Genomic DNA, 12,748 nt, shown 5'->3' with positions numbered 1-12,748 from the left:
ATTGAGTTTCCCGCAGTTGTCACATTGTGATCCGTATGCCGGACAAGTAACCTCACGTGGATGGCTGCGTCCACAATTCCAGCAATGACCGCCGTGCAGTCCTATGTTGTCTTTTGTCTCCCTGTCTGTACCTCTGCCTGATCTGTTCCCTGTACCACTGTAATGTCTGTTACTTTTGTCACTTCTGTTGCCTTGATAACATGTTTGTCGTGTTTCCCTTCTGTCAATGTTATGTATCTTCTTTGTGTTCTGTATGTCATTCATCTGTGCTTCTGTTGTCTCAAATGATCTTACAATTGCAAGGGCTTGATCAAGGATTAGTGTTTTATCCTTTGATATCAACCTTCTCTGGACAGTTTCATTCTTAACACCGGAAATAAGTGTGTCAAGTAACTGTTCATCAGTGTTTGTGTACTCTCATTATGCAGCAATGACCTTTGCCCTGGTAATGAAAGCATCAACTGTTTCTGTATCTTCCTGTCGCAAGGCCCTCAGTTGAAAACGTGCAACTCTAAAACATGATTTTGGCTTAATGTGACTCTCAAATTTCTGCCAGTGAATATTTATCTTGTTTCTATCGTCTTCTGATAAATGCCAACCTTCACGTATGTCCATGCCTTCCTCACCTGCCCATAACAAAAGATATTGAACCTTGATTTTCTCATCTTTCTCAGCGAGGGGTCCATTGAATATGAATTCACAAGTTTGTTTGAATTTCCTGAAAGTTTCGGGAAGATTTGCTGATTTGCTGATTTGCTGATTTGCAGTTCATTGATTGTTAGTTCTGCCTTGATGCAATTTGCTATCAAAATACGTTAATTTCAGTCCTAAATGCTTGTTTTCCGTTGATATCATCTCTATCAGCGGTTGCCGGAAGTTTACAATACTCACATTCGGCACATACCGTTTGTCAATCGGAAAGCTTGGTTTCAACGCCAACGTCGGCTTTTGTCGGAAATCGGCAATGAACAGTTCTCAGTGAGATGCAGCATGTCATGCGTTATCTTTTCATGGCTGTCTACAAATCTATCTTCTATGTAATTGCTTATGTTTGTTATTTGTTGGTGTGCAGTTTTGTTTTGATAATTTGTTAATGTCAATAATATCACCGTTTGGTTCGTAGAAATTTCATGCTGTTGTGCGTAGGCTTTTCCCGTTGTCTCGATGTCTCCGTCCGGTCAGATGATGTCTTCCCGATGTGTAGTCTAGTTTCTAGTCAGTAGGCGTAGGTGTCAACCCTTCTGACAACATGTTATGATACCTGTTCAATACCGGGGTTCCACACAATGATAATCAACGACTGATTATAAGTAGATGGCTGTTTATGTTGAGCATGTTTTACAGCAGTGGAGTCTTGCACGTGAACTCCAGACATGCGCATTAGAGCAATAGTAGTTAACTGGTTCTTGACCGATACTACGACAATAATGACTGTTTGATTTTCCTGAAGAATTCAAAACGGTGAAGTGTATGTGTGTATTTTGAATTTTATTTATTTTCAAAGTAAAGTTTGAAGAGGAGGGATATATATGTCCCTATGGCATCCATGGCATATGGTTAAGAAGGGTTGCATTTATGTAAAATGTTGGCATTATTTTAATGAGTCCTCAGAAAATGTGCTTTCATATTTCAGGTCAGTAGACAAGTTGTGTCAGAAATTGTTCGCCGTCCGAATCTGCAAGAGAGAGTCTCATGTATTGAAAAATGGGCAGCAATTGCAGATATTTGCAGATGTATGCATAACTACAATGGTGTACTCCAGATCTGTGCAGCATTTGTCAACAGCTCAGTATACCGACTGAAGAAAACCTGGGAGAGATTATCAAAACAGGTATGCATATGACTTATATAGCTCTTAGGTTAAAATCCAATCTCATTCAAATCAGATCTAAGTTCTCGCTGATGCTTAAACAAAGATCTGAGGACATCCCATCCCGGGTCACGAACTTTCACGAATTTTGACCGACCACTGAAATGAATAAAGAGAAGTCGACATCAACCCATTAGAAAGCAGCTTTTTCGAGCTTTAGGGCACTCGTTTCAACCTGGCGACGTCCATTTCATTCAGACTACGCTTGAAATATATGTTGACACAGTTCTCGATTTATATTTTGAAAACTGAACAAATGAACATTCAGGAATGTCTAATATATGGTTGAGATTGTATGGCAGTGCTTCCAATGTAGTGTACAAAGCCTCTTCCGTTTAAATGTTTATCCCACAAAAGCGAGAGATAGACAATAATTTTGACGGAATTAGTCAAACTGTCGTTTGGAATACCCCGTTTTTAAGTTTTCGAGATTGCATGATTAGAAAATACATTCTGACTGTCACTTTCATGATCTGGTAAGCGACGCTTTGATTGGTTGAATGAAAGGTCATTGTGACGTGACCCGTAATGGGATGTCCTCAGATCTTTGTTTAGCGATAGCGAGAACCAAGATCTGATTTTAATTAGATTGGTTAAAATCACTTGAGCAAGTTTTATTCTTGTGTGACTAAAAGTGAATTAAGCTGCAAGTACCTATCAGTAAATAAAGGCAGCTAGAGGCATAGTAGTAGTTTCTATGTGCATTCGATTATCAAAATTTGAGTGACCTGAGTCAACTGAGGTGACCACTTTTTTGGCAACCAGTATTGAAAAGATTCAACCTAACCAGAGTTTTTCAAGGACATCTACACTACATTTCAAAAGTTCCTTCCACTGTATCACTAAATAGTTTCGCAATATGTTCGCCGTTAGTGCCATGAAACTATCGCGAAAATGGCATGACAGTGCCACGATAGTGCTGCAAAATTTGCGCCATGTTGAAACACTACATTTCAGTAATAGGGCCGTGTGTTACTTCCCCATTTATAAGATACATTTATGATCAGTCTAACATGGAGCTAACTTAAGCCTGTGCAAAACATTTTGTTTGTGCTCCTCATGTTATATTAAGAAAGTTGTAGCCAGTTATATCCACTAACAGTGCAAGGCTTTACATGGACATGTTCTTAAAAAGTGTATTTTTTCTGCATGGATACAACACCTATTCTATATTAATCAATAAGAAATTCATAGACTAAAGTCTATGTTGGCTAATGTTTGCAACATTCCTCAGATTTAATAACTCATTTGTATAAGTTATCAATGAGTTTTTGTACCACATGTTCCGTAAATGTCGGAAATGCTGAGTGTTGACAGTGGCTATCAACGCCTACTCACTCATTTATATTTCTCTGGCTACAAAACAAACCCGAAATTATATTCAATGTTCAAATTATAAACCTCAAGACTTTGTGACTGCATTAAGTCTTTGTTTATGGTTTAGTTTCTAAAAGCGGTAAATGAACACGCAGCGTAGGTGTATTAGAGGCCTTTGGTGAATAATATACATAATATACTTATACTTAATACTTGGTGATATATAAAGTTGCAATAATTAAATATAAGTTTGCCTAAACTTGAATTACATTATCCTGACGATGCAGTTTGTTTTACCAAACAATGTTCAGATGGTGAATGTTAGAATTCTTAGAATGGCTTGAAGCAATTGGAAATAATTATAGTAACACAGCCAGCTTCAGTTAAAGTGAATACAATCTTTAAAAAATATTGAGTCAGGCCTATGTATGTGAATATGAAGGGATCCTTCCTGTTTAATGCCTTACCAAGCTTCACCTGCACTGTGATCATTCCATTCAGCTTATTGAGCCATTCTGGATTAAACATTTCCTCAATATCACCTATATGCTTGTACATGTATACCACCCTACTGACAGAAATATAACCTGTTTTGTCGAAATAGATCTACAAAACAGCCAATCCAAATTACTCTCCAAAACTTACATTAATTTCAAGACCATGCACATGACAATAAATAAAAAGCGAAATTAATAAAGCAAAAACTAAAATAGTGAAAACAATATCACTGTCTAAAAGGAACTTAATTACCTGTCGCGCTATATGTAACATTAGCAAAGAGACCAAATGAAAGGAAGGGGTTCGGTTTCAATTCTGCATGTTTCAATAATGGTGGGAAGCCATGATTTTCTTTGATTAGATAGACAATGCAAGTCAGTCATGCTTATTTCTTTTCCTGTACGTCGTGGTAATGTATAAAATATGAATAAAATTCATATAGGTTGGATGTGTTTTTATGTTTTGTGAGTGAGTGAGTATGGTTTTACGCCGCTTTTAGCAATATTCCAGCAAAATCACGGCAGGGGACACCAGAAATGGGCTTCATACATTGTACTCATATGGGGAATCGAATCCGGGTCTTCGTCGTGATGAATGAACGCCTAGGCTAACAACTAGGCTACCCGACTGCCCCTGTTTTGTGAGTACTTATACTATAACATTAAAGCGATGACTGACCAAATGTCATGGAGTTACAAAATATATTGGTGTGGTTTGCTGATTTAGTCAGTACTTCGACCCTCACCTGTACCAAAACGTCACAGTGAAAGAGTAAAGATAAAATCCATGTCAACACTATCTGAAAGGGCGCTTCATAATTGCATTACCTTATGATTTATTCATTGTTCCAAAAATATTTTTACTGTAACTGTACATGAAGTGATGCATGTTTAGACCGATGTATACTTTTACTTTCGGTTTCAAAGGACAAACATCTGAATAATCTACAGTTGATTGAAAGTGACAAAATGAAAGACCATATACTCACGTCGATTGTTTCAGACATGCGGGCTATGCATGTTTTAGAGTTAGATATAGTTGGTTGATTGTGATTCAATGAATTCCTTATTGTCTGGACATTCGACAGCAATAAGACTGAATCATTATTCATATTGAATAATATACTCTTAATATTTCCTCTTATAACAAACAACCCACCGTTTTTTGATTGATAACTTATAACGAGACAAGTCGGATAAATAATTATATTGTCTACTCACGATGCTGAGCCGGTGCACGAAATAACAGGAAATTCACGGGTTATATAACATCAGATATGTGGAGGGTGAAATCCACCTTCCAGCAAGTTGTAATCATAATGTCAATCAGAGAGACTCTTGTATATTGCATGATATTACAGCGACAGCCAACCTACCTGAGGAAGGTGGGCTATGTTGAAAGAATGACAAAGACGCAACAACAGATTTAATGGGCGAGGGTGTTGAGGTTCTACATGGCTATCCCAATATAGAACTGGAATAAATACTATTAAGGCCTAAATGGCATAACCATGCCAACCAAATTTAGCTATGTGGCGACTTGCCTTGTCCAACATATTTGTTAATAGATAATTAATGCTAAGGCCCAAATGATGGAAACTCACTACCCGACCAACACTGCGGGTCTAAATTGGAGCGAAAGCTGCCAGGCTAAGCTATGTGGCAGATTGCGTTGCCAAATATAATTGTTACTAGATTCCCGAGGGAAAACCTGGGAAAGACTGGGTTCCAACTGGTAAGAAGGTAACCAAGTCTGGGTTCCCGCTGAAAAGCAGGTAACCGTAAACCCTAATTAGTATATATAGGTAGGCCAGAAGAACCGTGTCACTCCATGACATATTTTATTCACATTGATAAAATATGTACAATATTCTGGAGAGATAGATAGATATGTACAATGTGTTGTGCCTGGTACCTGTAATGGACAATAAAAGGTGATGTACAATGGAAATGAGATGGATGGAGGCAAACAGGGCGGGTGGGTGGTAAAGCGGAAAGCGATAATGCAATATAAGACGCGATAAATGGCTGTGCGAAATGGTTACGTCACCTCCGAGGACATGTGCATGCAATGAAGCAACAGAAGTAGGTGAAATTGTAAACATAAGATGATATACCTGCAATAAAAAAACTAGTACTAAATGTACATATTGGACAAAGGGTAGACTCAGCTGTGCAGACCATTGAATAACAGCAGTTTGGAAGACAAAAGGCATTCAGTAAGCTGGTTTCTGAGTATGAGGTGGTTAAAAATTTGTGTATTTAAGATCCAGAATCAGTGTTTCACACTGAGGGGATCGCTGAAACAAATCTGATGTCTCGGGGTCTTGAATCTTTAAAGTAGTCCTGGAGAAAAAGGAATTCCATCTTTGACAGGCTGTAACTCTTTAGTGAGTGGGTGAGTGAGTATGGTTTTACGCCGCTTTTAGCAATATTCCAGCAATATCACAGCGGGATAACTCTTTAGTCATTAGGTGTGTTCTGGGTTTGTCACACGCACTCACTACACAGTACAGGCTCTTCAAGTCCTTTACATGATAAGTTTCCCCTGGAAAAACTTCTAAAGAAGTCCTGGGAAAAGTTAGACAACTTTCGCCCCCTTGGCTGCATTTTTCTTTGAATCTGTGATCTGTGGGACTTTAATCCGTGGGTTATTGTCATATCTGGCAATAATCAGTTCAATTGCTATATGACAACATGCTTGAGATCATGTCACGACTCCTTGCCTATGCTGACGTCATGTAAGTTTAACATAGATAGACACAGCAACCAGTCAAAAATGAAACACCATAGAAAATTAATGTTTTCTTATGGCGGCAGAGGAAGAACCAGTATCAAAAGATCACAATGCAGAATCATTTTTAAATGATTTCTCTTGTGGAAAGGCTGTGAATCGGAAGTGGCTAAGTGTGAAAATATTCAGCATTTTATCAATTCTGTCAAATAAGAGGATGGTGCAGAAGGTCTTAGAAAACTATGATAAAATTTCAGGGAATGTTTTTAAGAAAAGCACTGATATGCAATCCCTGCACCAATGATGGTGTTCCAAAAGGGGAATGATAAAAATAATCCAGAGAATCACAACATTGGTCATTATATATGAATCTATACAACTTTAGCACTATAGACTTGCCAATTATTACTATTATATGATAATCTGCCATAGATCTGAGTATGCGCTAATATCTGCCTCATATGTGTACAGGCCAATATCTGCCATATTTGTGAGAATCTGTTACGGATCAGAGTCCTACCATAGATCTAAGTCCTTAACATATATCGGCTAGTATCCAATTACATACAACTCAGCCTACATTCTGAGCAGGGTATTCCCCATATCCTTCATTTCCTTGAGCCTTGATAGCGCCTTGGCAGCCGGTGAGAGGCTGGTTTGTGGACCTCAGAGAAATGATCTCAATGAACCCCCTCGAACTTCCAGACTTGCCGAACTTGCTGATACACACTCACAGCAGACTGCCACACCCAGCACCAGACAGTTTACATCTTCATGTCTGGTCTGTTTACAAAGAGCTTTAAGCCCCAATGGCTGCGAAAGCCTTCACCTTGGCACTAAGGCCTTCTTCCAGGGGCCTCTATGATGACAAGTGGTTTTCCTTCCATAAAACGTCATCACAACCTACCTTGGTTGATGCATGTCATTGATCCCAATTGCGTGGATCGATGCTCATGATATTAATCACTGGATTGTCTGGTCCAGACTCGATTAACTACAGACCGCCGTCATATAGCTGGAATATTGCTGAGTGCGGCATTAAACAACAAACCAAACCTTGTGGCCCTTAATTCCTAGGCATTTTCGGAAGTTTGAAAGATGACAAAGATTTCGTAACTCTTAGCGTTGTTACACTCCTTTCGTCTGGTAGACCAGACGGCCAAGTTCAAACTCCTGGCATCGGATCTGAATGTGGTACTTTACCTGCTCAGAGGCGCTTCCTTTGAACCACTCCACTCAGCATCTTACTACAACCTCACCAAGATGACAGGCTTCCTTTTGGCTCTGGCAACAGCAGCACTTGTGACTGCACTACATCACCCATATTAGATTTGAGCGAAGAGTGCATGGAGCTGTTCATCTTGATCTGTGCTGGGACATCATGCTTACCTGTCTCTCTCCCTGCCGGCCGACAGGAATGGTCGCTTAATGCTGGACATCACTGTTGCTGATTGGTGCAGTCTATAGGGGAAGTGAGTGAGTTAGTTGGGTTTAACGCCACTCCAGGATTCCAGTTACATCACATCATGTCAGCTTAATGTGGGAGGAAAGCCCGAAGTGATGCAGGTTTACCACTTCTGTGAAACCCACGAGCATGGGTATGGTGCTGACAAACCTAGAAACATAATCGGGGCGAACCATAATAATAACTTAGAAAACCATTAATTGTTTTATTCATAAAATATACCTTATACATAAAGAATAATTATCTCTACTGAAACATTGTTTAATCCAGGGGTCTAGAAACGGTCAATGTCTGATTGGGAATCTCAAATGTCCGGTTTAAAATATTGCTTACCGGACATTTAAATTTTTCTGTCCAGACATTTTTAAAAACAAACGGGGTCCAAATAATTGATGAGCGTTATCGTGTCCCTTCACCGAATGCAGGTGAATAAACAGGTATAGCAAACTTGGTCAATAAAGGTATGCAATTTGATATAAAACATCACTAAACTTGATGACTTACCATTTAAAATGTATTTCCTGCTCTCCAAGGCATTGTTTTATATGCAGAGATTAAGATTACCATGTGTATTTTCTCGTAAACTATGCCGGTAATAGCAATCAGCTGTGCACACGTTTCCTCCCAATTTACTGGTAATTCAGTTAAAACATATCCAATGATGCAACTTCAAAGAATTTTGATGCTATGGTTGGAAGAAATAATTGAAATCTGAAATTATTATTTTATCAGGAATAGTATTTTCCAATATCATGTTATTTTAGTTGTAGCTTCCACCATATATTCTTAAAATTATAAGAACCATAAGCGTAGCACTTTGGTACAGATGGCATGCAGGATATTTTTTCTGGTAGGTTTATACTGGAGAATCAGGCAGAGCCGGTGTTATGTAGAGACTGGTACACAAGCAGGAGGATCTTAAAATCTTCTTTTCATGGACGATCTCACAACCCAGGCTTTGTGATCTTCAGAGAAACTTACCATCAATTGCCAGGAGATGAAGGCATTCTATTTTGCCCTTAAGGATTGAGAATGTCTCCTGTTCCAATCCTCGACCCTTATAGAGGAATGGGAAATCAAGTCAGCTTCCTTGATGATGAAAACTACATGACTGCATCCCTTGGCAGACTCCATCAGCTGCCGGATGGAAGTAGGACATATTCCTAGGAACTTCAACATTCTGTTGGACAGCCTTTGTGGCGATGTCATGGTCCTGCCTTCCGGAGGTATTCTCATGGATAACATCGTTATGGGACACTCCTAATGAGGATTTGTTTTCAACCAGCTTCCCATCTACGAGGGGCGATTGATAAGTTCTAAGCCTAACAAAGAAGAAAACAAAGTCAGTTTGATACCAAAGCTTTTTATTTTTCGACATAGTCCCCTTTAAGGTCAACACACTTCTGCCAGCGATGTTGCAATGCCATTATGCCACTTTTGTAGGAGTCAACTTCTTGGTCACTCAAAAAGTTGTTGACCACTGTAATGACTTCATCATCTGACTGGAAATGAGTTCCAGCTAAATGCCTTTTCAACTGTGGGAACAGATGATAGTGCAACAGAGCCAAATCAGGTGAATAAGGTGGATGTTGGAGAAGTTCAAAGCAACACTCATGGATTTTGGCCATTGCTATCAGTGATGTGTGTGCTTGAGCATTGCCGTGATGATGAAGCACACCTTTCGTCAACTTTCCACTTCACGTAACTTTGATTTTCTCTTAACTGTCTCAGAAGTTCCACATAGTAAGCCCCTGTAACAGTACGGCCTTTAAGGAAGCCAGTCCACCATGATCACACCTTCAGTATCCCAAAACACGGATGCCATGACTTTCCCAGCTGAAGGCACAGACTTTGCTTTCTTTGGAGTAGGAGATGTGACATGTTTCCACTGTTTAGACTGTTGTTTTGATTCAGGTTCAAAGTGGTGGACCCATGTTTCGTCCATTGTAACAAATCGTTTGAGAAAGTTATCTGGATCACCTTCAAAAAGTTTGAGATTCTCCCTTGAGAGATTCTCTCTTTGACGTTTCTGATCAGCTGTCAACAGTTTGGGGACGCATCGAGCAGAAACCTTGTGCATTCCTAGAATATCTGTCAGAATGAAATGCACTCGCTCCAGGACGGGGTTCATCATCAGTGCTCGATCGCCCACGTTTAAACTCTGCCACCCATCCTTTCACTGTTGCATATGACGGGGCATCTTCCCCTAGTGTGGATAACATATCCTCATATATGGCATTGGGTGTTAAGCCTTTCTTGTAAAGGTATTTGATAACAGCTCGCTTTTCCTGTTTCTCCATTTTAAGTCATCTCATAACCACCCTTGCAGTCAATAGCTTATACTAAACTAAATAATGTGTCCAATACAACAATCCTCCTGTGTATGTCACTGTACTTGATCAGTCTATCACCACCACAAAGGAATTCATCCGTACCACACTCCTTTAGAGGTAGGCTCACAACTTATCAATCGCCCCTCGTATGTCAGTCCTGTACCCAATTGCAGGCTCTTTAAGAGGAAAGGCTATCCACGACCTTGTCACGATTGTTCGTGTACACCTACCCACCCACGACAAGGTTCTCTGGAACTTAGAAATCGCAGACTGGGTGGTTATTATGATAACCCAATAATATGTGGTTTCCCAGGCTATTCCCACTGCTATTGGAGGATCCTCTCCACCTGCCTCTATGTCAAAATCTTCTTTGTGCACCCCGATCAGACATTTTGTACAACAATGTTCCAAGGCTTCATCCACAACTGCCTTAAAGTTGTCTCTCCGAGGCTGCCTCTTACATACAGATCTCTCCAGGATTACGTTGCCAAAAGCCAGTCAACTACACTTGTCTATACACGTTGGCTTAAAGTGTGAATCAGCCGGATCTCCTCCTCTGTCCGATTTGCACATTGAATTTCTCTCTACCAGCAGTGGACCCTCACAGACGACATAGGAAAAGATTGTTTATCTCCTGTAAAACTAATTCAGAAAATAATATTGCCAAGGTTATGGTCACTGGTTGACTCATAGCACTATTTCAGACTGCTAACATCATGCTCAGCCATCTGCTTCTGTATTTGGATCAGTGCATTAGCTTATGTGATATCCAACCTACATTACATGAGATCTATTCCCTGTGATGTATAGTGGCAGCTCAATCTATCATCTCTAGGTAGTTCTCCCTCATTGTAGGAAAAAGGAGTGGGTGGGGGAGTCCAAAACCAGCAGCTTCAGAAGGTAGGTGCATCTATTCAACACGGTTATCTACTCTGTGTGGAACAGGACACAGGTTGTATGTTAATGGCTGGAATCATTCATGAATCACAGGGATTGATGTTGGAATGAATAGAATTGACGTTATAACTGGATTTGGAAATAACGACATCAAAGCCAGTAGTGATGACATCCGTACCGGAAGTGATTCTTCAATGTTGTTATCCTGAAATATGAATGGGTTTTAGAACATCTGAGGACCCCACAAGTGAGAAATAGAAGCAAATATAACGGTACTTTACCGTATATTTAAAATTCGCCTGATTCATGTCATTGATCCGAATATAAGTCTTTTTGAGGTGATTCAGTTAATGTTTACCTATCACCATTCAATCCATCAGTTTAAGACAATTGATGGACAATATTTATCATTATTAAGAATTCTAAGAGTACTATACCTCTATTTCATCAGGTTTTTAAGCAGCTGTGCTCACAACGAGTCATGGATAGTTGAAGAGGACTTCTGTTGAAAATCTGTAGATTTAGTTACAGCAGGACAGGCAAAATACTGGATCATGCAATGATGTATTACATTTAGTTGTCTTAGAATTATTTACAATGATAACTATTGTTCGAGTTTTCAATGTTGGATTGATGAAACTAGATTTGACATGCATGTTCCTTATTATTTAGAAGCCTTATTTTGTTCAAATTATTATGAATTTATTTAAACTCCTTAGTTACATATATTTATTAATCTAAATTTGCAGAAACCTGTAAAATCATATTCCGAAGATCTAGATCTACAATGTGAACAAAGCTGAAACATTGTGTGAATGGTACAAGCAGATTTAAGTTTCTTCAAGGCATCATGATTTGTTTGCACTGAACCCTGTTGTCATAAATGATTTTACATGCTACAGTTGTTTGTTATCATAATAAGGTTGAAGCCTGATGAAATAACTGCAGTTGTTTGTTATCATAATAAGGTTAAAGCCTGATGAACTAACTGCAGTTGTTTGTTACAATAATAAGGTTGAAGCCTGATGAAATAACTGCAGTTGTGTTGCATAATAAAGTTGAAGCCTGATGAACTAACTGACTGCAGTTGTTTGTTGCATAATAAGGTTGAAGCCTGATGAAATAACTGCAGTTGTTTGTTACAATAATAAGGTTGAAGCCTGATGTAATAACTGCAGATGTTTGTTGCATAATAAGGTTGGAGCCTGATGAAATAACTGCAGTTGTTTGTTACAATAATAAGGTTGAAGCCTGATGAAATAACTGCAGATGTTTGTTGCATAATAAGATTGAAGCCTGATGAAATAACTGCATTTTTGTTGTTGTCATAATAAGGTTGAAGCTTGATGAAATAACGGCAGATGTTTGTTACCATAATAAGGTTGAAGCCTGATGAAATAACTGCAGATGTTTGTTACCATAATAAGGTTGGAGCCTGATGAAATAACTGCAGTTGTTTGTTACAATAATAAGGTTGAAGCCTGATGAAATAACTGCAGATGTTTGTTGCATAATAAGATTGAAGCCTGATGAAATAACTGCATTTTTGTTGTTGTCATAATAAGGTTGAAGCTTGATGAAATAACGGCAGATGTTTGTTACCATAATAAGGTTGAAGCCTGATGAAATAACTGC

General features: G+C 39.0%; 1 protein-coding gene across 2 annotated transcripts in view; it reads left to right on the top strand.

Moving 5' to 3' along the window:
• LOC124136483 (ras-specific guanine nucleotide-releasing factor 2-like) overlaps nucleotides 1–12,748 on the top strand; it is a 977,843-nt gene that overhangs the window by 807,782 nt on the left and 157,313 nt on the right. For both annotated transcript variants that reach the window (XM_046502407.2, XM_046502406.2), the window contains one exon: nucleotides 1,634–1,831. In XM_046502407.2, the coding sequence (XP_046358363.1) occupies nucleotides 1,634–1,831 (198 nt within the window). The remainder of the gene's footprint in view (nucleotides 1–1,633; nucleotides 1,832–12,748) is intronic.

This window comes from Haliotis rufescens, unplaced genomic scaffold, assembly GCF_023055435.1.
Source record: "Haliotis rufescens isolate VD_foot unplaced genomic scaffold, xgHalRufe1.0.p SCAF_1, whole genome shotgun sequence".
NCBI classification, from domain to species: Eukaryota; Metazoa; Mollusca; class Gastropoda; order Lepetellida; family Haliotidae; genus Haliotis; species Haliotis rufescens.
The sequence above is the reverse complement of the archived record's forward strand: the minus strand, read 5'-3'. Positions and strand labels throughout refer to the sequence as shown.